This window comes from Gallinula chloropus, assembly GCF_964237585.1.
Source record: "Gallinula chloropus genome assembly, chromosome: 8".
Lineage (NCBI taxonomy): Eukaryota > Metazoa > Chordata > Aves > Gruiformes > Rallidae > Gallinula > Gallinula chloropus.
Genome location: NC_140093.1, coordinates 27,944,694 through 27,969,344, shown reverse-complemented (window position 1 = coordinate 27,969,344; position 24,651 = coordinate 27,944,694). Strand labels below are relative to the sequence as shown.

At 53.2% G+C, this 24,651-nt stretch overlaps 1 protein-coding gene across 1 annotated transcript; it reads left to right on the top strand.

The window, feature by feature from the left end:
• The first annotated feature begins 7,776 nt into the window (after nucleotides 1-7,776).
• TF (transferrin) lies at nucleotides 7,777-23,324 on the top strand. Its single transcript, XM_084267077.1, has 17 exons — nucleotides 7,777-7,834; nucleotides 10,418-10,581; nucleotides 10,886-10,994; nucleotides 12,066-12,257; nucleotides 13,055-13,190; nucleotides 13,589-13,644; nucleotides 14,882-15,051; nucleotides 15,183-15,369; nucleotides 16,903-17,057; nucleotides 18,100-18,193; nucleotides 18,622-18,657; nucleotides 19,302-19,460; nucleotides 20,237-20,381; nucleotides 21,815-21,879; nucleotides 22,010-22,194; nucleotides 22,766-22,952; nucleotides 23,086-23,324. The coding sequence occupies exons 1-17, from the start codon at nucleotides 7,792-7,794 to the stop codon at nucleotides 23,121-23,123; spliced, it is 2,121 nt and encodes a 706-aa protein (XP_084123203.1). The 5' UTR covers nucleotides 7,777-7,791; the 3' UTR covers nucleotides 23,124-23,324.
• The last annotated feature ends 1,327 nt before the right edge of the window (nucleotides 23,325-24,651 follow it).

Below are 24,651 nucleotides of genomic sequence, written 5' to 3'. Positions count from 1 at the left end.
CAAAGGGTCTCCAATAAACACTAAGCCTTGCTGTTGTTCTGAAGCCTTTCCATTAATTCTCTTTAATGCTGCTTTAAAATGACAAAGTGGAAGGGAATGCTGGCCGTGGAAGGGAATGCTGGCCATGGAAGGGAATGCTGGCCAACAGATTTCTTTTTATTTTGTGTGTGTGTGTGTGTGTGGTTTCAAAACAACCACTATTAATCACCAAGAAAATGTATTGGCTCTAGAAGTGTTTAAACAGCAAGGTGGCTTCAACCAGGACACATGTAACAGCGTGTAGCTGCGGTGACAGTTTAAAAATTAGCTATTGTGAGGCTCCTCATATGGACAGGGGCTTGGTGTTAATGATTACCACGAATTAACTGCCTGGAAAGGGGTTGAACAGTAAGTGGTAGAGTTCAGCCTGACCCACTGGTGAGCCGAGCGTTTTCCCGTTAGTGTAATGTCCAAATCCCATGTCTGCCCGTAGCAGCTATCCAAGGGCTGGACACAATGCTTGGGTGCAGCAGTGAGGGGCTGTGCCAGCCCGTCCGGGCTGCCTCTGGGCTGCAGAGGATGACAAGAGGTTCAGTCCTTGCTCCCTGGGATGGATCCAGCAGCAAGGGCGGCTCTGGCAGCTGCCCGGCACTGCCAGCCCCTGGGGCTCGTGCCGCCGGTTCAAAAGTCTCCCCATCCTCCACGTGCCCCCTTGCTCTCTCCTTCTGTGGCCTCCTGGCCTCTGCTGCTCCTGGTCTGCCTGCTCCACCAGCATCCTGCTGCAGCCAGGGCAGGGCTGCTCCCTGAGATGCCTCTGCCAGGAGCTCCCTCCTGCCCGCTTCAGTGACGTCCCCCTGCTCCTCTGGCAGCCAGAGATGTAGGACCCAGCTGGGTGTCTGTCCCCTTGAGATGGTGGGGTGGGGTGGCTCACCTCCAAGTGCCCCCCATGCTTCTTGCTCCCCTCTCTCCATGGGGGTCTTCTTGTCCGGCTCTGCCACCGCCTTGCATCTGTCCCCCCTCTGCGACCGTGGGGACATGTCCTCCACTCACACCCTGACTCTCCTGTGAGCCACAGCTCCCTCCTCCCTTGGAAATAAGCCACCCTTTCTCCTGCTTTCCCCCACCCCCATCCTCTGGGATTGTCTGGAACCTCACTGGGGGTACTTGCCCCCATGGAAACTCTCTGGCATGTCCCACAGAGCCGGGCACAACCATTTTGTGGACAGAAGAGTTGTGCAACCACCTGCTACTTGTCCTGGTGTGGGACCTGCGGGAGAGGAGCCGAGGGCACCGGGGCCATATGAGGCAGCTGCCACTCCTGCCCCTTCTCTCCTGGCTGATTTTTGTTCCCACATATCTCTGGGAAATCTACTGGAAGCCAGAGTGGATGTTCTCAGGCTCCAGCCGAACTGTTTACCAGCGTGTCTTCAGCAGGAATGATTAACCCACCCCACTGTTCTGCCTTCCCTTCAGCAAGCCCTTCAAGAACACTACAGCTCCCAAGGATGCACAGAGCCGCTGGTAATCCTGTTAACCTTTGGGTTAATTAAGCCAACTGGAATCCTTCATTAGGAGGAAATGTGCTAATTGTGTATCTGGGAGTGTGAGTTTTGCAGGGAGCGCTGGCTTGCTGAGCAGAAATCACAGCACAGGGGCTGGGGAGCGGGTGGTGGCTCACTCCAGATCAAGGAAACCTTGACACTGGACCAGTGGGTGCTTGCTGCAGCGGAGGGAGGATGTGCAAGGAGAGGATGGCACGTCCTGCTGAGCTGCTGTGCAAGGCAGAAAGTAGTTCCCAACCTAAAAAGCCCCACCCCACAAACCTGTTCAATGGCATGACACGGTGAGGAGCTCCAGACAAGAGGCTACAGTCTGCAGCTGGGCTTGGTGCTCTGAGCTGGGAAGAGCTGCTTGGGGACTCTACAGAGAGCTCTTTGTTTGCTGCCTGTGGTGCAGGAGTTAAGCAATACTTAGCAGCAATACTTAGGAGCAAATATTGGTTCAAACGTGGGCTCCCACTCTCCAGCGAGCAGCTCGGCTCATCCCAGGCAGCAAACAGCGTGTTGCGACACAGGCAGAGCCCACGCCGAGCGCTGCTCCTCACCTGAGGACCCTGGAGCTGCAGCACAGCCTCAGAACCCACCCAGACAGGGCTGAAAGCCTGTTTCTGGAAAGGCTGCCACCCCTGCCCTGTATCTGCCTGGCCTTGGGAGCCACGGGCAGTGCCCAGCTGGTCCCAGTTGGCCACGGACACGCCGACCGAGCCGGCGCTCCCACGGCTCCTGCTGACCCGGGGACGAGGGCGTGACTTGGTCTTCCCGGAGAGACCTGGCATGGGGCAGGGGCCTGGGACTTCCCCCAGCTGCTCACACTGGCCAGGCAAGCAAGCTCTGCAGAAGCCTCCTGGCTTCTCCTTGCCCCTCCTGGGCACACAGACGTTGAAGCACCAAATGGTTTGTGTTGTGAAGGACCTCAAAGTCCACCTCTCTGCCAGGGGCAGGGTCATCTCTCACTGGATCAGGTTCCCCAAAGCCCCATCCAACCTGACTTTGAGCACTTCCAGGGATGGGGCAGCCACAGCTTCTCTGGCACCCTGTGCCAGGGCCTCACCACCCTCACATGGCTTCCTTATGTCCAATCTAAACCCACCACCTTTGGGTGTAGAAGTGTGGCTGCTTGTCCTGTCACTGCAAGCCCTGATAAGTGTCTCCCTGTCACTCTTACAAGCCCCTCGAGGGACAGGAAGGGGCTCAGAGGTCTCCCTGCAGCCTCCTCTTCTCCAGGCTGGACCACCCTAACTCTCTCAGCCTGTCCTTGCAGGAGATCATCTGATCATCTCCATGGCCTCCTCTGGACTCGCTCCAACAGCTCTGTGTCCTTCCTGTCCTGGGGACCCCTGAGATGGACACGGCACTGCTGGGGGTCTCCCCAGAGCGGAGCAGAGGGGCAGAGTATCTCTGTCAGACTTGCTGGTCCTGCTGCTGGGGGCACAGGTGACTTCCTGGGCTGCTGGCACACACTGACCACTCACATGGAGCTTCTCATCAACCAGCACCCCCACATCCTTCTCCTTGGGGCTGCTCTCCATCCATTCTCTGCCCAGCACCATTGTCTCCCAGCTCTTGGGGCAGTGCCAGTCCCAGTCCCGTGCCCCACCCTGGGCTGGGAGGATGGGCTGGGAAAATGGGATCCCATCAGGATGCTTTTCTTGCCTTCACCTGCTGTGGTGTGACATGTGGGTCCAGGACAAGGACTCGAGCCCAGCTTTGTGGGTGACCATGCTGATGTGACAGGCAGGCTCCAGCCTTCTGCAAGCCACAGGCTAGAAACTCCCATTTCTGAAGGGAAAGAAGCCGACTCTGTAGACAAGCCCAAAGCCCTGGTGGGTGCATATTGCCCTCTGCCCCCAGCCCATCCCACCTTGAGGTTTGATTGGTTTGAATTTGTTTTTCCTCCCTTTCTTCCATATTCAGTACTTTTTCTCCTGAATATCTCAAGGTGAACTGGGCCTTCACCACAGAACTTCCAGCCTGGTGACCCCTGGGGACAGCAGCCTTGTCTCCAAATGCCTCCACTGCTTGGTAGGAGCACCTCTACTGCTCCAAAGAGTTGGGTGAGATGGTTCTGCTGCCTGACTGTGGCTTTGCCTCTTCCCAGTTAATGTTTTCCCAACAGGCACACAGCACCAGAGCCCAGCTCAGCCTCCTCTCAGCCGCGCTGGCTCCAGGACGAGCTCTGCCAAGGGGAGCAGCCAGCACCCTCATCAAGCCAAGACCTCCCCCAGACAGCAGTGCCAGCTCTAACTTCATCCCAGCCCAATTACCACAAATGTCCTTTTTATAGGACCCAACCAAACCTCCACTCCAGCCTTGTCTCAACCACAAGCCACAGCGTGGTTTGGAGTAATAAAGGAGAGGCAGAAATAAACAGCATCATCATCTTCCCTACAGTTCTCCTCAGCCTGCAGCCAAGCCCTGTTCTTTTTGGGGTGGGGGGTGTGTCAGATGTGTTTCTGCATCACCAGTGACCCGTGGTTGGTCAGAGGGTGTGTTCATCTGGATTTCTTCATGGTTCATGTGATTTTTAGCAGCATCCTCTTGCTGAAAACACAACAGCCTCCAGGGTGTTGCAACACAGCGACCGTTTGCTGGGTGCTGACAATACAGCTTGCTTCATGAAGATGGATGTATGCTGCAGAGGGGACAAGGTGGGAGAGGCCCTGCCTTAGCTCTGTCCTTCCTGCTGGCATGAGCCACAGCATTCACATCTCAGCCTGAAAGACAAGAAGACCTTCCAGAATTGGCCCTCACTGTTCATTCTCAGCCTGGGCAGTTGGATGCCTGTGTTTGGGCAGGGGAGAAGGTCTCTTTTTGCCTAAACTCTGCATCCAGGCAGTGAGGTATGGATCCAGCTAGAATATATTTAGTGAGAGAGAGAGGTCCTGCTGTGTGAACAGGGACATTTTCCAGCACCAAATGTGGAAGAGCAGTTGTCTGATAGATGTTCAGGGGAAGAAGTTGGCTGTGCCAAGAAGTTCGTCCCTCACAGACTCCAGAAGGGAGACACTCTGCAGCTGGAGGCCACCCAGGGTACTTGGAGTTTTCCATCCAAGGCTGCCCTTGGTGGGAGCATCTTGGAGCTCTGTTGGGTGCTTTGGAGATCAAGGTCTGAGCCTTCAAGCCCAGAGGGCCTAGAAGACACATCACCAATTCACTGAGCTTCTGCCACTGGGTACCTCCAAGGCAAGCTGCATCTTTTCTCCCCAGAGCTGCTTGGCAGGGGCTGGAGCAGCAGGAGGTGAATGGAAATCTGTAGTGGAGAAAGGGAGGATTTAATACCATCAAAAGGAGGTATAGAAGCTGCTTTGTATGTGACCAGTGACTTTCCAAATGACTGGTGACTGGCCATCTGGAAATCTGGGAGGTTACTGGGTTAGTAGGCAATCCCAGCCTCTTCCTTCACCCCTGGATTTGCCCTGATGGCATCTGGGAGGCCAAGAGAAAGAGGTGTGGGGTGAAAACCACCCACCACATCACACAGCCACCCCCTTAGCAGATACAGGGAGTGCACTGGGGATGGAGATGTGATCTGGGAGGAGCTGTGGGTGTCTCTGTAAAAAAAACAGCTGGGAACCATGTGCAGAAGGCAAGATAGCATGGGCTCTTCCAGCAGCTGCTGGTTGCTGCTTTTCCAGCCTTTCTGCATCTTTTCCCTTCATTTGTCACATGGCAAAAAGGCTCCTCTCTGCTCTGGATGCTGTTACAGTGGCTCAGGTTGCAGCCTGGGGCCAAGATGTCCAAATATATTCACCTTTATTTATCTGCTCAGATAACTTGGCTGGTTTTGGTGGCACAGTGGTTTCTAGGCTCTCCTGGGATGCCTGTTAGAGGAGACATTTTGGAGCAAACTGGCAAAAAGCTATGGAAGAACTGTGTAGGACAGCCATCTGCAAAACCTCATGCCTCTTCTTCCCATGGATGGGGACACTGGTAAGGCTGCCCTGAGCGAGGCAGGGATTGGTCAGACCCACAGGGAGCTGGGGATGGATTTCAGCAGCATTTACATGTCTCAGTGGAGGAAGACAGAATCACAGAGTCACAGAGCTGTAGGGGCTGGAAGGGCCCTCCAGAGCCCATGGGGTCCAGCCCCCTGCCAAAGCAGCTCCCTAGGACAGGGCACACAGGGAGAGACATCCAGACAGGGCTGGAATCTCTCCAGAGAAGGAGACTCCACACCCCCTGGGCAGCCTGTCCCAGGGCTCCCTCACCCTCACTGGGGAAAAGTTCTTCCCTATGTTGCTGTGGAACTCCCTGGGCTCCAACTTGCAGCCATTGCCCCTTGTCCTGTCTCCACAGACACTGAAAAGGGGCTGCCCATTTCCCCCTGCATCCCCTGCTTCAGATATTGATGAACATTAATAAGGTCCCCCCTTAGTCTTCTCTTCTCCAGGCTGAACACCCCCAGCTCACTCAACCTTTCCTCACAGGGGAGATGCTCCAGGCCCTTCATCATCTCTGTCCCTCCTCTGGACTCTCTCCAGGAGATCCCTGGCTGCTTTATCCCAGGGAGCCCAGAACTGGACACAATACTCCAGGTGGGGCCTGACCAGGGCAGAGCAGAGGGGGAGGATCCCCTCCTGTGACCTGCTGCCCACACTCCTCCTGATGCCCCCAGGATCCCATTGGCTCTCTCAGCCCCCAGGGCACACTGCTGGCTCATGGCCACCCTGTCACACACCAGGACACCCGGGAGGGCCACAGCTTGCTGGGACAGGATGGGAGATCACAAGAGAAGGAAGGCTGGAAGCATGAGCAATTTGTGGTGTGCTTGGAGATGCTCTGGACACAAGAAGATGCTGATCTTCTGGGAAAGCAGGGAACACAGTGATGAGAAATAGGAACTAGCCATGCTGCAGGAACTGCTGGAGGTGGTGCTGACAGAACCATCCTGGCTGTGAGTGCCTCTTGCTCAGCCCTCAGGGACCTCCAGGAACCAGAGTCACAAGCAGGGCAGGCTCAGGGTGGAGCTGGCTGCTGCCTGAAGCTCTCCAGGCACCACGTTCCCTGGTCATGTTACAGAACCATACCCTTGACTGAAGCCCCTCTGGCCACCACTAGCCACCTGGGAGGAGGCAGAAGAGTCCACCCAGGTGTCTCCAGGCAGCCTCAGCCAGGAGCCTGCTGTGGGCAAGCTCACAGAGCTGTGGCCTGGAGGGTGCAGGCAACAGGAGGGGAAGGACCTGTGTAGCTGATCCAGAAGAGCACAAAGGGAGGGTGGTGGTCTTGAGCTGACCTCACTGCTGGGCTTCCTACAGCACTGTAGTGCTTGTGGTGGGTGGACCAGCCCTAGCAGCTGCTGTCCAGGGATGCTGCCAGGGCTTGTGGGATAGCAGGTGTGCTCCAGGGACTCTGGTGTAGTGTGTGTGTGCCAAAGTCAACCCGAAGCTGGTCTTGTAACCTGCAGCAAAACTGGGGACAGGGAGTCTGGGGCAGCAGCCTGAAGGCAGACCCATCATAAGCCTGGCCGTGCCCCACTGGGCCTGGCTGCAAGGACCTGAATCAGGAGCAAACAGTTGGATGGAGAGGGAGAGGGAGGAGGGTGACCCCTGGTCTCAGCACCCCAAGGATTTAACTGAGGCACAGCGAGCTGTTTCCCTCTGGCTGCAGAGCACTCCCAGCCTGGCCGGTCGCTGCCCCTGCCTTGCTTTGCCTGTGCAAGGAGCTTGCCAAACCACCCACAGGGAACATTCCCTGCCCTCCAAACCCCCCTGCCACTGCCAAGGCAGCACAGGGGAGCGGGCAGGCACTGGGGCTGCTGCAAGCCAAGGGCTGACGGGCACAACAGGCAGCAGTTCCTGGCAAACAGGCAGAACTCGGGGCTGGAGCCCGTGGGGACTTTCTGAGATTAGGCTGAGCCAAGCAGGGGGTGGCTGGCTGGAAGGAAAGAACCCCTCCTGTGGTGTCTCAGCCCCCAGGGGAATTCAAATGTCACAGCTTGGGAATTTTCCATCCCAAGCCCCTTGTAAAATGAAAAGCACCTTGCCCTGCTCTGACTCCTGCCTGCCGAGGGGTTCAGTGCCAAAGTGAAAGGCTTCCTAAAAATGGGCTGATCCAGGGAGGGGGGCGATTTAGGAACTATTGAGAAACAAGGAAGGACAAACAGTGTTAGGTCATTGCTTCTGCAAACACAGCCAGGACTGTTCCTCTATAAAAGGGGGAGAAAGCTGTTTCAGAGCCATCACAGACTCGGAGGGGACAGTCTGTGACCAAGGCTGCTGTACCCCCTCCTCGGCACCCGACTCCCTGCTCCAGTATGAAACTCCTACTCTCTACTGTGCTGTCCTTCGGGATAGTGGGTAAGTGTCTGCTCACAGCAATTTGAGGGGAAAGGAAGGATCAACCCCCCCTGGACCCCAGGCATTCCCCCTTAGACAAGGCTGTTTCCGACCTGGGCAGCTGTTAAGTAGAAGCCAGGACGTACAGTGATGCTTTCATTGGCAGCTGTGGATCTCTGTCAACAAGAATTGTCTTTTGAGCTTTCATGCCAGCAGCTTTTTCCTTGTCCCAGCCCATGGAGGCTGGAGGGAGGTCTGTGGCTCCCCACAGCAGGCTGCTGAGCACCCAGCTGGCAAGCAGGAGGGATGCTCGGCACCCACGGCCGGGGAGGAGGTGAGTCAGGAGAGGCTTTTCTTGCACCAGCACACTCTTGCTGATGTGGGGTGAAGGGGAAATTCACTCTCCAGCCAGCTGCTGTGCCAGGAGAGGAGCAGGGGTTCAGCCAGGGCAGGGGTAAACTAGAACAAGACCTGCCTGCCAAGCCTGCATGTGTGTCAGGTGAAACCTGAAGGCAGTAACAATCAAATCCATCTCAAATAACTGAAGACCCTGCGTGCTCCCAACTCTGCTCCTGAGCAGCTCTGTCCTGCTGCTGCAGTTGTGCTTTGCTCCAGCTCCTCTGCATTTGATGCCTAAATTGAGCCACTGCTGCTTGAAGCAGTTACTTCTGTCCTCTCTGGGCTCACAGTTTTGGCAGGGGACGGGCTGGTAGCCATGGGCAAGTAGCCAAGGGCAGGAGGTTGCTGCTGACTGCAGCTGATCTGGGGACCACTGCCTGGAAAGGGAAAGAGGGGTCCCCTTCTCGGAGCAGGCAGCAGGGCTCTTCTGAGCCCTGTGAAGTGTGGTGGTGGTTCATGTCCTCTGGTGTGCAGCTGGGGAAGCACTCGAGCTCCTTTGCTGAGCACTAGCATGAAGCCATGAAGAGTCTCTCCTCCTCCCCTGCACAGCAGGGCCCAAGAGCTTGCCCAGAATCTTGGCACTTGGGCTCCTGTTGCCATCCCCAGTGCAGTCGTGCTGACTCCCTTAGGAGGTCCCCTCCAGCCTCTGCCCAGGGCAGGGTGGTTGCCAGCACTAGATGAAGGTGACCATGGTTTTGTGCAGCCAAGACTTGGAAAAAGGAGGTGATGGCAATAGGAACTAAGGCTAAGGATTCTCCCTGGGGTGGCCCCAATTCAGCACCTCCGTGGGAGGAGAGGAGGTGCCTGCTGGCTGGGTTATGGCTCCAAAATCAAGCAAAAGGGAATATTTCAGAGGTGAAAGGGAAAAGTGGAACAGCACAGGTTAATCTGGAGATGATTGAATGAAATGTGCCATCAGGGAGGGAAGGAGCTGTGCATACAGCCTCTTGGTGTGCCCAGCCCTGCCAGGATGGGGTACAGTGTGTGCCACAGGCTGGCTGCAGGTTTAGCTGCAGGTGTCTGGTGGTTCTGGTGTTTGGGTTGCTGAAGGAGGAGTGAGCCTGTGTCCACCTGAGGGTTTTGCTTCACTCCGGTCACCTGGAGCAGCTAGTCAACTGGATTTACTGGTTGGAGGCCTCTTAGAGGCCAGTGGCAGTGATATGGCCCCTCTGTTACTGGGTGTAGTGCAGGAGGTGAGATAGGAAGGCAGGTCAGGCCCCACCTGGAGTGTTGTGTCCAGTTCTGGGCTCCCTGGGATAACAAAGCCAGGGATCTCCTGGAGAGAGTCCAGAGGAGGCTACGGAGATGCTGAAGGGCCTGGGGCATCTCCCCTGTGAGGAAAGGCTGAGGGACCTGGGGCTGTTCAGCCTGGAGAGAAGAAGACTAAGGGGGGACCTTATGAATGTTTATCAATATCTGAAGTATGGGATGCAGGGGGACATGGGCAGCCCCTTTTCAGTGTCTGTGGGGACAGGACAAGGGGCAATGGCTGCAAGTTGGAGCACAGGGAGTTCCACACCAACATGGGGAAGAACTTTTCCCCAGTGAGGGAGCCCTGGGACAGGCTGCCCAGGGGGTGTGGAGTCTCCTTCTCAGAGAGATTCCAGCCCTGTCTGGACACCACCCTGTGTGCCCTGTCCTAGGGAGCTGCTTTGGCAGGGGGTTGGACCCCATGGGCTCTGGAGGGCCCTTCCCACCCCTACGAATCTATGATTCTATGATTCTATGAATTAGGCATCTCAGATCACCTAAGCTGCCAAGGTCATGCGTGGTGAGGTACTGACTATGGGCTGGCCAGGTCAGTGCTGCTCTCCCTCTGGGGTTATTTGGAAAGGTGCTGCTTCAGCAGGCTGCCTTCTCTCTCTGGTTTTGCAGTATCTTGAGTTAGATTTCTCTGGAAGTGTCAGGCTTTGTTCTCCTGTTGCTGGGGATGCTGCTGTGAATCCTGATGCCAGGCAGGATTTCCATTACCCAGGGACAGGAATGATCCTCCCAGGTGTTTCTGAAGGTGCACACATCAGGCAAGAAAGGAATGACTTTCCTGCATGCCTTAGGAGATGTTCAGGGGGGGCTCCTGCAAGTGGCCATCACCCCAGGCCATGCCTGCAGGGAACCAGAGGTGGTGTTATCCACAGAGCTGCTCTTTCTCCCCAGCTGATGCCTTTTCACCTCTTGGAGACTGTTTATTTCTGTGTCTTTCTACAGCTCTGTGTGTTGCTGCTCCCCCCAAGCCCACCATCAAATGGTGCACAATATCCTCAGCAGAAGAGAGCAAATGCAACAGCCTGAAGGACCACATGCAGCAGGAGAGCGTGGCGCTGGCCTGCGTGCAGAGAGCAACGTACCTCGACTGCATAAAAGCCATTTCGGTGAGTGGGCAGCAAATCCACTCAGGATGGGGGTGTCTCAGCAGCCTGCTACACCCAGAGAAGGTTGGGGTTTCCTTTGGGGTCACTGCTTGTTGCCTGTGAGCCCCTATAGAGAAAGACTGACCCACAAGGTCCAGGAGAGGAGGGATGGAGGTTGGTGTCCCTGCCTGTGGCAGGGGGTTGGAGCTCTGTGATCCTTGGGGGTCCCTTCCAACCCAGCCCATTCTGTGGGAGTCTTGGGAGGTGTTCTGCCTCACGTGTCCCTGCTCTTTGTTTGCTGACTGGGATCTTTTTTCTTGTGTAGAACAGTGAAGCAGATGCCATCAGCTTGGATGGAGGTCAAGTTTTTGATGCAGGCCTTGCCCCCTACAAGCTGAAGCCCATCGCTGCTGAGCTCTACGAGCAGAGTGGAGGTACATTTTCCCCTGGTGTTTTTAAGTCAAGTGGTGTAAAAACAAACTTTCCAAGCAGAACTCCTACAGTATTTCTCTTGGGGGTTGAGATACTGCCCCAGGCTTCCAGAGCCCAAAGGAGAAGGGGTGAGGGGGGCAGTTTCACCAAAACGGGGCTTGTCACCCATGGGCTGGACTCTGGCTGCAGTGAAAGCCACTGACTGGTGGTGATGCAGTGGCTGTGGAAGGAGAGCACCATGAGCAAATGCCATGGTCCTCCTGGAGCATGGCAAGAGGTGCAGGCAACGCACAGAAGCATTGCTGCCCTGCAGCAGTCCCTCCTCATAAGAGTTAGCTCTGTTGCTCCATCCCTACTACTTCTCTTTGGCTCTCCCACCTTTCTCCAGGGAGCTGAAGAGATGCTACGTGCATCTGTCTGCCTCTGTGTTTTTGTCTGCCTCACCTTATGCAAACCCACCACATCCAAAGCTCCCAATCCCTTTTGACCCCCTGCCTTGGAGTTCAGCCCTCATGTGTCAGGATGAAAACAACACAGTGTTGTCATCCTCAGCGTGGTGGCTCAGAAAACACAGATATTAAATGAAAGGCTGTGACCTCTACAGCCTCCAAACCCCAGGCATTTCAGCCATACATAGCATATGATGGACTGGGTGTACTTTTAAAGACTAAATGTGGGATTTCAGTCTCACAAGGCTTGCATGTATGCTTTGGTGGGCAATGGCATTTCAGAAAAGACTTGCCAAAGAAGATTTCCCAAAAAAGACTCATTGAAACATCCTTATAAAACTATGGGCATGCCCAGTGTCTCTGCAGTGGCAAAGCACTTTGTGTCTGATGGCATTTCCTGGTCACTTACAAGTGCAAGTTGACTTGCAAGTTGTAGTGCACAATGTCCATTGAATATTGGCAATATTGGCTTCCTTAAGGAAGTGGGGAGGCCCTGAGTGTTCAAGCCAAACTGCTGATGATTTGGGAGTTCAGCACTTCCTTCTCTGCAATGAGTTTGGTAGGGTTTGCAGTGTCCCCAAGTCCTGCTTCTTCATTGCTCTCCTGCTTCTTCTGGCACCACAGGCTCCACCACCAACTACTACGCTGTGGCTGTGGTGAAGAAAGGAACAGGCTTCACAATAAACGACCTGCAAGGCAAGACCTCCTGCCACACAGGCCTGGGCAGATCCGCTGGCTGGAACATCCCGATCGGGACACTCCTCCACCGAGGAGACATCAAGTGGGATGGCAAAGACTCGTCCTCCATCGAGCAAGGTGAGGTGGGAAAGGGGCCACCCCTCTTCTTCCATCAGCAGAGGGGTGGCAGCAGGGACAGGGAGGGGATTGTCCCTCTCTGCTCTGCCCTCAGCTGGAGTCCTGTGTCCAGAGCTGGGGCCCAACACAAGGAAGATGTGGGGCTGTTGGAGAGGGGTCAGAAGAGGCCACAAAGATGCTCAGAGGGCTGGAGCAGCTCCCCTATGGAGAGAGGCTGAGGGAGCTGGGCTGGTTCAGCCTGGAGAAGAGAAGGCTGTGGGGGGACCTCATTGCAGCCTCCCAGTCCCTGAAGGGAGCAGAGGAACAGGAGGGGAATCAGCTTGTTAAAGGGCAGAGACTGGCAGGACAAGGGGGCTGGAGTGAAGCTGGAGGAGGGAAGGGTGAGATGAGATATTAGGGGGAAACTCTTTGCAGAGAGAGTGGTGAGGGGCTGGAACAGGCTGCCCAGAGAGGGGGTGAGTGCCCCGTCCCTGGGGGTGTTCAAGGCCAGGTTGGATGGGGCCCTGGGCAACCTTGTGTAGCTCCAGGCCTGTAGGTTGGTGTCCCTGCCTGTGGCAGGGGGTTGGAGCTCTGTGATCCTTGGGGTCCCTCCCAACCCAGACCAGTCTATGATTCTATGAAATGGGTTGATGTTAGGCCCAAGGGAGTGGTGTGGTGAAAGCAACGTCACCCCATCCCCTGCAGAGGTCCAGAGGTGTCTCCCAGAGCAGCAGGGTCATCGATGCTCTGTGTGCCTCCTCCCCCAGGTCCTGTAGCAGTGGAGTTCAGACTAACCATGGCTTCTCTTTCACCCACAGCGGTGGCCAATTTCTTCTCTGCCAGCTGCGTGCCCGGAGCCACCACGGAGCAGAAGCTGTGCCGGCAGTGCAAGGGCGACTCCAAGAGCAAGTGCTCCCGCACAGGACCTTACTCTGGATATTCTGGAGCTTTCCAGTGAGTGAAACCTGTTTTTCCCTTGGAAAGGTGTTCTAGCCCCAGCACATACAAGTTTTCACTGTACCAGGCAGGGCCCCAGGAGACTGAATTTATACAACAGGGAGTTACAGTAATTAAAGATCCAATTAGTAATAATTGGCAGGCAGCTGGCAGGAGGTGAGAGAGGCAGCTGGGCTGGTTGGTTTTGCACATGAAGAATGCATTGTGCTGAGCTTAACTGGGCTTCTTGAGCATTACTGCTCTGCCATTCCATTCCCTTCTGTGCCAGCATAGCTTTTCTGGGGGGACACCACTGCTCTGTGGGTGCAGTTTGTGCTGGAGTAATCTGCTGAAGCAGGAGGTAGGGAGCCACAGTGTCTGTGTTTCAACATCTCTCCTGTTCCCCCCACCTGCAGCTGCCTGAAAGACGGAAAAGGAGACGTGGCTTTTGTGAAACACACAACTGTTCAAGGTAGGCCTGGCAGACCACTTGTTTCTCTCCTCCTCATCCAACCTCTTGTTGTCACTCCATCCTGCAATTAGTCTACGCTCCGTAGGCTTTCAGTCCTCTCCAGGTTGGCCCTAAACCCCCTCTCCTTTCATGATTTGCACACAGTCCACAGACATCCTTGTTATTGAGAAATTATTATGGTAGGGACCACTTTTTCTTCTTTGAGATTCTTCTTTGAAGAAGGAAAACCTGCTTGCTGTAAGCTCAGTGGCATTATTCTTGGTAGCATGTCTCAGAGCCAGCGGCAATGTTACCAGAGCAAACACAGGGTGAGGAAATGTGGAGGTAATTATGCTCACCCATCCCTCTGGGAGGGATTTTGGAGTTCACTAGCTCTACACTTCTCAGAGGTGGAAGATGGTCTGGCACACCCAGGACATGCAGTGAGCACAGTGGAGGGCTACCAAGATAGTCATGGGGTAGGGACATGTCCTGCAAGGAGATGCTCAGTGGGGTGGTCTTGATCAGCCTGGGGAAGAGATGGGCTTAGGGGACCTGAGAGCAGCCTGCCTGTACCTACAAGGAGCCTAGCAAGAAGGCAGAGCCAAGATCTTTACAGAGGCAGACAGTGGAAAGATGAGAAACAATAACCATAAACTGAAACAACAGCTTTTTGGACCATTTCTTTTTCCCCTTGAGGACTGTCAAGTAGTAGAACAGGTTGCCCAGGAGACCTCTGCATTCCCCATACTCAGTGGTTTTCAAGATCTAACTGGAGCAACCTGGTGTGCCTGTGCAGAGACCTCCAGAGGTCTCTTCCCACCAGAATTCTCCTGTAACCCTGTGATCTGGGCTCTGTTTTCAGCACTGACCTGGGCTGCCCACTGCCCTGCACAGACTGTGCAGCTCCCAACCTGTTAAAGTAATTCGTGTGGTGTTTGTAAACCCATCTGCACCTGTATCCATTCCTGTGTGTCTGGATGTCCAGGCTGCTGCCACATAACTCCTCTTACTGTTGGCTTAGTCATGGCAGAGGCAGGGAAAAGGTCTCTCTCACAGGCACCTGTATTCTCCTTCCTGCATTGCACTTGTATCACCATGATGACCCCATTACTGTTGCAAAGAGGATGCATGCAACCCATTTTCTGCAGCAGCTCTCCCCTGAGCTCCAGCAGAAATAAACCCATGACAGGTCTGCCCCAGAGTGGCTTTTGAAATCTCTTTCCACGGTGATGCAACTCGTGGTTCCTCCCCCCAGAAAATGCCCCAGAGGAGAAGGATGAATACGAGCTTCTGTGTCTGGATGGCACCCGTCAGCCCGTGGACAACTACAAAGCCTGTCACTGGGCCAGAGTTCCTGCTCATGCTGTTGTGGCTCGAGATGATAACAAGGTTGATGACATCTGGACCTTCCTCTCCAAAGCACAGGTATCCTCATGTTCCCTTTCCCTTCCCTTCCCCTAGCATCCCCACTTCTGTGCTCTGGCTTTGCTCGCTCTCTCCAGCTTTCCAAGAACTTCAGCACAGTCATTTGCTGATTACCTTTCCCCCCATGGCAGGAAAAATTTGGTGTGGGCACAACCAGCACCTTCCATCTCTTTGGGCCACCTGGCAAGAAGGACCCAAGCCTCAAAGACTTGCTTTTCAAAGACTCTGCTGTACAGCTGAAACGTATCCCAGCACTGATGGATACCCAGCTCTACCTGGGCTTTGAGTACTACAGTGCCATCCAGAGCCTTCAGAAAGGTAGGCAGGGCATGAAATACCCACACTGTGTCAGTGTGGGCTGTGCTGAAGAGCTGGGACCAGCAAATCCTTTGTGGGATCTGCAAATGCTTTCACCAGACAACAGAGCTGGTAAAGGGTCTGGAGCACAGATCTGATGGGGAGCGGCTGAGGGAACTGGGGCTGTTCAGCCTGGAGAAGAGGAAGCTGAGGGGAGACCTGGTTGGTCTCTACAACTACCTGGAAGGTTGTAGTGAGGTGGGGGTTGGTCCCTTCTCCCATGTAACTAGTAATAGGATGAGGGGAAATGGCTTCAAGTTGCATCAGGGGAGGTTTAGATTAGATTAGATATGAGGAAAAATTTCTTCAAAGAAGGAGTGGTCAGGCACTGGAACTGGCTGCCCAGAGAGGTGGTGGAGTCACCACCCCTGGAGGTGTTAAAAAAATGTGTAGATGTGGCACCCCAGGGCCTGGATTAGTTGAGATGGTGGTACTAGACTGACAGTTGGACTTGGTGATCTTAGAGGTCTTTTCTGACCTCAGAGATTCTACTCTGCTCTAAATAAGTTTGGGCAAAAGGAAGAGAATTTTTTTTCAGATGCAGACAGTATCCTCTGCAAAATGTTTCCTGTGAAAGGTACCAACAACATGAAAACCACACAAACCTCACCTCCATCAGCAAAAGGGTTTTGTAGATTACAAAGTCAAAACAACATCATCACCACATGGACAAAGGTAGAGAACTGACCCACACTCCACCCCTCCTTCCTCCACTGTGATCACAACAGCAAAAATTGCCCATGGTTATTCAGCTGGTGGCAGGGAATGGACATGCACAAAGCTGCTGTTTAGAAAAGCCACTTCTGGACAGAACATCCTGGGACATGAGGTCCAGTACCAGCCACTTGAGTGTGTCCTTTAGACTCATCAAGCATTTACTGGTGTCCCAGCTGGCTTTCTGAGAGTCAAATGACCTCCAAAACCCACTCAAAACAGCTCAGGCATCTCTGTGGTAGGCTTGACCACCGCAGCATTTATTGGAAGGGGGTGAGTGACTTCATGTAGCATCACAATAGATTACTCAAATGCCACTTCAACACTTCTGTTGAAGTTTTGTTGAAACTAGGTTTCATGTTTCTCACTCAGACTGCTCCTAGTCTCCTGGGTGTCCAGCTGTGGGGTCTGGAGAGATGTGCAATGGATTATAGGCAGCAGTAACAAATACTCTTAATGCATGGTGGTTTAGTGGCTGCCATGTTTTAGCTAACACAGATTTGTGTGGATGGCTTGTGTTAGGCAGAAGTTCTCCTTTCAGACCTGTAAGTTGATTTTTGAGCATCCTCCAGCTGAAGACCCATCCCTCCACTGTAAGCCTGCTGATGGAACAAGAACATCTCACGCTGGGCAGCAGCAGGTTGGGGTGTACAGATGGGTTCGTGTCCCACACATCCAGATAATAGCCTCTTTGTAGTTTTATTGCTCAGTGGGGGCTCTGTGATTATTTTTATATATATATATATTTAATGATTTTTTCCTCCTCTGCTGGCCTTGCAGACCAGCTGAACTCCAACCGCAGGGAGAACAAGACACGGTGGTGCGCTGTAGGCAAGAATGAGAAGAGCAAGTGTGACCTCTGGAGTGTGGTGAGCAACGGGGAGGTGGAGTGCACAGTGGCAGACAACACCAAGGACTGCATCATTAAGATCATGGTAGGGCTCTTTAAAAAGTGTTTATTCAATTTCCTTTCCTTCTCCCTGTGAACCTTGCAGATGGAGAGCGGAGATGCTCCCCTCAGCCTGGGAACAGGTGGGGTGGAGGGTGGGTAGTTCTTTCTTGAGGTTTCCTAAAGAAAAAAAAAGCACTTTTCTGGTGTGAAGAGACTATTTTGTTGGAAAAGGCAAAATCCTGATCCTGTCCAGCGCAGTGATAAAACAGTTGCTTGCTTAGGAGTGATTCCATAGCACAGACAAGGTGGCAGCTCAGGGATTGGGTCAGTACCATGAAGGCAGCACAAAATGCCAGCTTGAAAGGAGAGGTGAGAGAAGGAAATCTGGCAGGGAAGCAGGCTAGGAGAGATGCACAGCTGAGCCTGTGAGTGTGGGGAGGAGAGCTGCTGCTGGGGGTGGTTACAAGTGCGCAGGAGTGATAACTCTTCAGCCAGGGGACAGGAGATGGGACAAGGGGCAATGGGCTCAAGCTGCCCCAGGGCAGGGTCAGCTCAGCTGGGAGGGAAAAGTTCTTCCCTGCAAGAGCTGTCAGGGCCTGGCACAGGCTGCCCAGGGAGAGGACTGAGTCCCCACCCCTGGGTGTGTTTAACAGAGGGGAGATGAGGTGCTCAGGGATCTGGTTTAGCTTAGGATGGGAATGGTTGGACTTGATGAGCTTAAAGGTCTTTTCCAGCCCTGTGATTCTGTGTTACAAGTGCACAGGAGTGATTACTTCAAAACTCCCCCTGCACCAGTGAGACCTGGTCTGTCCCTATGCTGAGGACAGACACCCTTAGCCCCAAGCCCTCCTCCTGCACATCAAGCACTTCTCTTGCCATCTGATCTCTGAAAAGCACTGGTATGAGGACATTCAGCATCACAGAACCATAGACTGGTCTGGGTTGGAAGGGACCCCAGGGATCATAGAGTTCCAACCCCCCCTGCCACAGGCAGAGCCACCAACCTCCAGGCCTGGAGCTACCCAAGGTTGCCCCATCCATCCTGGCCTTGGCACTGCCTCACTGCTGTGCCCTTTTCATTGCAGAAAGGTGAAGCAGATGCCATCAGCGTAGACGGAGGCTTTGTGTACACCGCCGGCGTGTGCGGCCTGGTGCCAGTGATGGGAGAAGCCTACGAGGGTAAGCACAGCCCAGGCTGCCCCTCTGGGCCCAGGTGGTGGGAAATGGGCTGGTGCAAAAGCACTGCTTTTATCTGGAGATCTAGTGAGCAGCCTCAGTGCTGCACCCTGCAGAAAACACAGGGTGCCCTCAGGGAAACTCACCAGGGCATGCCTCATCTTTCCCTGGGAGAGTGGGCAGCAACACAGTGACCTCCAGCTCCTCTCTGCTCCCTTTTAATCATGATGTCCCTCTCACTTAGCACCAGCCTCCATAAAATGAGTTGGTTTAGGTCAGAGGAACAGATGCTGTGCTTTGTGCTGTGGGTGCACAAGGTGCTACCTGAAATAATCACTTCTGGAATGAAGTGTCTCCAGAAACCCCCCAGCTCGAGCCCATTTTGGATTTTCAGTATCTTTTGTCTAATATCTTCTTCTTCCCTCCTCCAGATGAGAGCCAGTGCAGCAAAGCAGAAGGAGAACCAGGTAATAACTGACAGGAGAGGGACAGAGAACAGTCCTGATGGATCTAAATAGAAAAATATACAGGCTGTCATGGGTGGGGAATAAATGGCCAGCCCCTGGCACAAAGAACCACTGTGCCCAATGGAGATAGCAAAACTTTGGGTGACAGATTTAATAGTCAGGTGGGAGGTCTGGGTCTGTGAGCAGGTAGCAAAGCATACCTTGGCATCAGAGATGTTTGTGTAGCTGCTGCTATCTGGAGTATGGTTGTACCCTAACGGTGCGAGGGCTGTGGGCAGGGAGAGGGGCTGGGTTGTAGCACCAGGAAATAGATCTTTATGGAAGTGGGAAGAGGGAAAGGAGGGAAGAGTTTTGTCCTTTGCTGGAGACAGGAAAAGGTATCAGGAGTGGGATAAGAAATCATCTTGCTACAGAGTTCTGGGTGGGGGGAGGCAGGGAAATGTCTGGGGGAACAGTTTCCCAGGAGCATGGTGGGAGTGGATCCATTTCACCTGGAAAACTTTCCTGGTGCTGCTGCCTGGCAAATCACTGATAAGCTCCAAGTTATTTCTGCTGTGCTGTTCATAGGTGCCCTCTCCTAGGGAGCACAGCAGGGTCCTTGGCCCACCCACCCCTTAATTCTTCTCTGTTTCCTCTCCTGAAAGCATCCTACTTTGCTGTGGCTGTGGTGAAGAAATCTGACAAGGATATCACATGGAACAATCTGCAGGGCAAGAAGTCGTGCCACACCGCTGTGGGGAGAACTGCTGGCTGGAACATCCCCATGGGCCTGATTAAGAACAGGATAGGGAGCTGCAACTTCGGTAGGTTCAGTTTTGCAGCCGTTTCTTGGAGCTGGGAATCTGCTTGTCAAAACCTTTTCCCATTCTCCAGCTGATCTTCAGAGCTTCTCGTTCCTCAAAGGTTCCCACCTGGAGGTGGGATATGGAGAAGACTCTGCTGCTTAAGCTTGCACTGAGCAGAGTTTTAGACTGTTGGCAACTGCTTCAGACTAAGACATGGCACCTCAACTGCTCTGCTTGCTTTTCACATCCCTCCCCTTCCCTTTGCAGCAGCCCAAAAGATGTTCCCATAAAGGCTGGCCTGGGTACTGGGGGTCTGGTGCTTGTGCAGGGTGTGGAGTTGGGGAAAGGATGGGTTCATGAGTCTCAGAAGGGAAGGGAAGGGCTGAGAGCAGGGCAGAGAGGCTGCTCTTCGCTCAGGGACTGACCTGACTGCCTGAGAGAATGGGGGTGAAAGTCTGTGCTGGCTCTGGGACTTTAAAGGTCTCTCACAAGATCAACTTCTACTTCCCATTTTCACTGGGTGAGAATTATGGTCCAACAAGAAATAATTTGGACATATTACCATCCAAGGCAAATGAAGCTTATCATCATTAAAAGGAAATCTCTAACAGCAAGAAGATACCAGAGTAAGTGAGGTTTAGACTCAGCCTCTCCATCCTCCTGCCTGCCTTTCCCAGTACAAACTCAACCCAAGAGCATACTGTTAAAAGAAATCCTCACTTTTTTTTGTTGCAGAAAAGGTGATTTTTGTAGAATTGTTGTATCATTTTTTTGTTTCCTGTTTCTGCCTTCAGAGGAATACTTCAGTGAGGGCTGTGCTCCTGGGTCTCCTCCCACCTCCCGCCTCTGCCAGCTCTGCAAGGGCTCTGAGAAGATGCTGCAGCAGAAGTGTGTTGCCAACAGCCATGAGAAATACTATGGATACACTGGAGCTTTCCAGTAAGTGTTGGAAACACTCTGGCCACGCTCAAGCACTCTGGGGCTAATCACAGCCATTGTGGGTGGATCATGTATGGAGTAAAACCTCATATTCCCTTCTTTCCTCTGTGCTGCCAAAGATCTTTGCAATATGCTATACATTTCCTACCCACCACCCCTATGGCTTCCCACAAAATGATGCAAAATATCCCTGTTCTATAAAATTAATGCCCTGGTGCCTCCAAGGAAACTTGGAGAGGCACGAAGGGTTTTGGCAAGGCGTCCTACAAAGGCAGCAGGAGTGTTGAAAGGTGGGAACCTGCAAGGGGTGCTGCTGCTAGACACCCCCTGCTAAAAATGCTGCTTGCCTTAGTTAAAACAAGCCATCCTCTAAAAAGTGGGGAGACCAGAGGTCAGCCCCAGCACCATGTTATTGTGAGGGAGCACTGGGCCAGGCTGCCCAGGGAGGCTGGGGAGTCTCCTTCTCTGGAGACATCCAAACCTGCCTGGATGCGTTCCTGTGGGATTTAGTCTGGGTGATGCTGCTCTGGCAGGGGGATTGGACCAGATGAGCTTTTGAGGTCCCTTCCAATTCCTGACATTGTGTGATTCTGTGATCCCTCTGTATCAGCTTGGTATTGGATGCTCAGGTCTAAGTAAATAATTCACACCAGGCATGAATTTAAAGAGGTAACTGGCTTCGTTTGCATCTGGTGGCAGAGAGACCCTGCTTCAGGATCTGCCATCCTTCCAGTGCAAGTTAGTGCTTCCACAGAGCTGCTACCACAGCAGGCAGGCAAAGCAGGAAGGAAAAGCGAGTTCTGAACCTCCCCAAAACCGCTTCTTTCTAACAACAAAAGGAATCAATGGTCTGCTCCTCACGGGAGAGGGGTGCATGCTTGTCTCCAGAATGTGTTGGAAGAGCATGTTTCAGGTAGTCTTCAAATACTCATGTCAGGGCTGCTGGACCTGAGGGGTCCTTGGAGACTCATTTTTCAAAATCACAGGGGTTGGAAGGGACCTCCAGAGCCCATGGGGTCCAACCCCCTGCCAAAGCAGCTCCCTAGGACAGGGCACACAGGGCAGTGTCCAGTCGGGGCTGGAATCTCTCCAGACAAGGAGACTCCACACCCTCTGGGCAGCCTGTCCCAGGGCTCTCTCACCCTCACTGGGGAAAAGTTCTTCCCCATGTTGGTGTGGAACTCTCTGTGCTCCTACTTGCAGCCATTGCCCCTTGTCCTGTCCCCACAGACACTGAAAAGGGGCTGCCCATTTCCCCTGCATCCCATCCTTCAGATATTGATAAACATTAATAAGGTCCCCCCTTAGTCTTCTTCTCTCCAGGCTGAACAGCCCCAGCTCACTCAGCCTTTGGACATCGGAATGAATCACATCTGTGGGAAAGGGCTGGGATCCAAGTACCCGTGTAACCTGCCTTTCTTTGTACTTTCCAGGTGCCTGGTTGAGAAGGGTGATGTGGCCTTTATCAAGCATTCAATCGTGGAGGAGAACACAGATGGTACGTGGTTACTCTGTTACGTGGCAGGCCTTGCCTTCCCCTTGGCTGCATTGTTTTTGTTCCCAGTGCAGAACAAAAACCACTTTGCCCCACAAGATCTCTGAACCTCCAAACCCAACTCTTTTCAAAGGCAAAAATAAAGAAGACTGGGCCAAAGATCTGAAAATGGACCAATTTGAGTTGCTGTGCACTGACGGGCGACGGGCAAACATCATGGCTTACAGGGAGTGCCACCTGGCCAAAGTGCCTACCCATGCCGTGATCACACGTCCTGAGAAAGCCCAGAGAGTCCGTGAGCTGCTGGAGAGACAAGAGGTTAGCAGTACTGGTGGTGGAAGAAACACTCTGGGGTTGTTTTTATGCAGGGTGTTTGCATTTGGAGGGAAACGATGCTCGGAGTTTCTCCGAGTCAGCGCGACGTGGATGGTTTTGACTTACTGACGTGGGGTGACAGGCTTGTTACCTGAGCCTCCCCCATCCCAACTGCTCCTTCTCCTCTGCCACCTTAGCAAACACCCCTGTAGGTATCAGCTGGGTCACAGTGGTTGCTGTTGCCACGCTGTAGTTGTGTGACATGAGCCCATCACCTCCTCTTGCAGGTGTGTGTCAGGCACAGAGCCATCCAGAGCCTTCCCCCCACACTCAGTCCTACAGCCACCAATGGAAATGTAAACCAGGTTAAACCAGCTCTGTTGGATTTTACACTGAAAACTTTAGTATTTGCTCTAGGTGGATAGAAAATTCAATCCTAAATTTTGGGAGCTTGAGCCAGGAGCTCCCCAGGATGATGGAGAAGCGCCAGGATGAAGATCTGTGCTTGTGCTAGCTGAGTCTCACCAGCTTTTTACATTTAGCAAACACTTAATTCTCTGTGCCTCTGTTTCAGAAACTGTTTGGAACAAAAGGCATCGAGAAAGACAGGTTCAAGATGTTTGAGTCTCAAACCAAGGACCTTCTGTTTAAAGACTTGACCAAGTGTCTGGTTAAGCTCCGCGATGGGATAACGTACAGGGAGTTCCTTGGAGATCAATACTACGCTTCAGTTTCTAGCCTCAGTACCTGCAATCCATCAGGTAACTGTAGCAGCCCCAGGGCCAAGCCTGTGAATTGCAGTCTGTACCCTCACAGGCTTCTTCTGTAGCTGTCCATCTGACCTTTTGAAGCAAAATGAGGATCTAAACTCCTCCCCATCCTTTTCCTTTTCAGATCTCCAACAGGTGTGCACCTTCCTTGAGGACAAGTAGTGAGATGGGAAGGATCCTTGCTGGAGGGAGAGAGAACCACACCAGGACTCTCCTCGTGCCCTCGGCCCCGAACACCATCCCGCAGAGGGCCCTCTGCCTTCCCTGCTTCCTCTGCCCTTCCTCATCACTCTGAGAGTGGCTGTTTGAGACTCTGTGGTCCTCTGCTGCCACCACAGCAAGAAATAAAATCTCAAGTCTAAAGAGGTGTCCAGAGATTTTTCCAAGCCCATTCCTTCCTCAGTCCCTCTCACCGGAGGACGGTTCTATTGCCACGTAGGGCTGTTGCTGCCCACCCCAACATGCCCCAAAGCACAATGGCTTAGATGTGCCCTAGCGCCTCGTTAACAGATGTTTTGTACTCAAGCAGGAGGGTGGAGAAGGAGAAAAAACACCAACCCAACAAACCAAACAAGCAAAAACACCCAAACCCAGACCACATTGTTTGTAAGGCAGAAGGTGTGAATAGAAATCATGGAATCTCATATCTCAGCTGGCTGGATCTGAGTCACTTCCACCAGGCAGCACCCTTGCAACACATCAGTGTATCGATGGGGAGAATCTGGGCTTTAGAATTCCTTTCTGAAAAGAAAATCCCCACAACCCAACAAAACAAACCCAACTAGGTGAGGAGATGGGCGATGGGCAACACCCAATTCGCTATGAATTTCAGGCGAAGCTGTTTCTTGGGTGAAATCCCACAGATTAGAGACATTTGTTACTGCAAACGTGGCAAGCTGAAAAACTGCTAGTTGGTTGCATACACTGTTTACACCCCACTGATTGGTTAGTGATTCTAATGAGTTCTGATGAACATATCTTGTAGCTAAACATCATTACCTTCAGTGCCTAAAAGCATCTGCACACCAGCTGGTTTGACCATCTTATTATGGCTGGGCTTTGACATGTTCCATTACTCCCAAGTCCCTTCCAAAAACTTCCTCTTAGTTTAGGGCAGCCTGTACCCCTGTCATCACGGCCGCTGTGTTTTGAGAATGTGATGATTAAAATCCTCTCAGCATGAGGAACTTTTCCTGTCTCATGGGAACACGAGGATGTTGTCAGGGCCTGTGCCGTCGGTGACGGGAGCTAGGCCGCCGGCAGGCCCGCTCTCTTCCCTGACAGCCAGGACTGACTTAGAAAACACTCTGTGCTTTGGTAGCCTGTGCCAGGTGCTGCTGACCTGAAAACAAATGGGTAGGTTGACAGCCTGGCCCTGGCCCAGGGTGAAAACACAATGGCATGACAAAAAAGGGACCGCTGAGGTGTTCTGCTTCGGAGGAACAGTGTGGAATAACCAGTCCCAACCCTGCTGGGAAGGCAGGCATGGAAATGCTGCTGCGGGTGGAAAGATGCTAAGAACTTTTCTAACCTGTTCTTAAAAACTAGCCAAGAGAGGGATACAGTGTGCCTAAGAGCCACCTTCTACATCTGTGTTAGAAAATACTCCCCAAGAAGAGCTACACCATCTGTACTCTGGTCTAGGTCCTTGACCCCGAAGTAGAAGGCAGGGTAAGGAGGAACCTCTCGA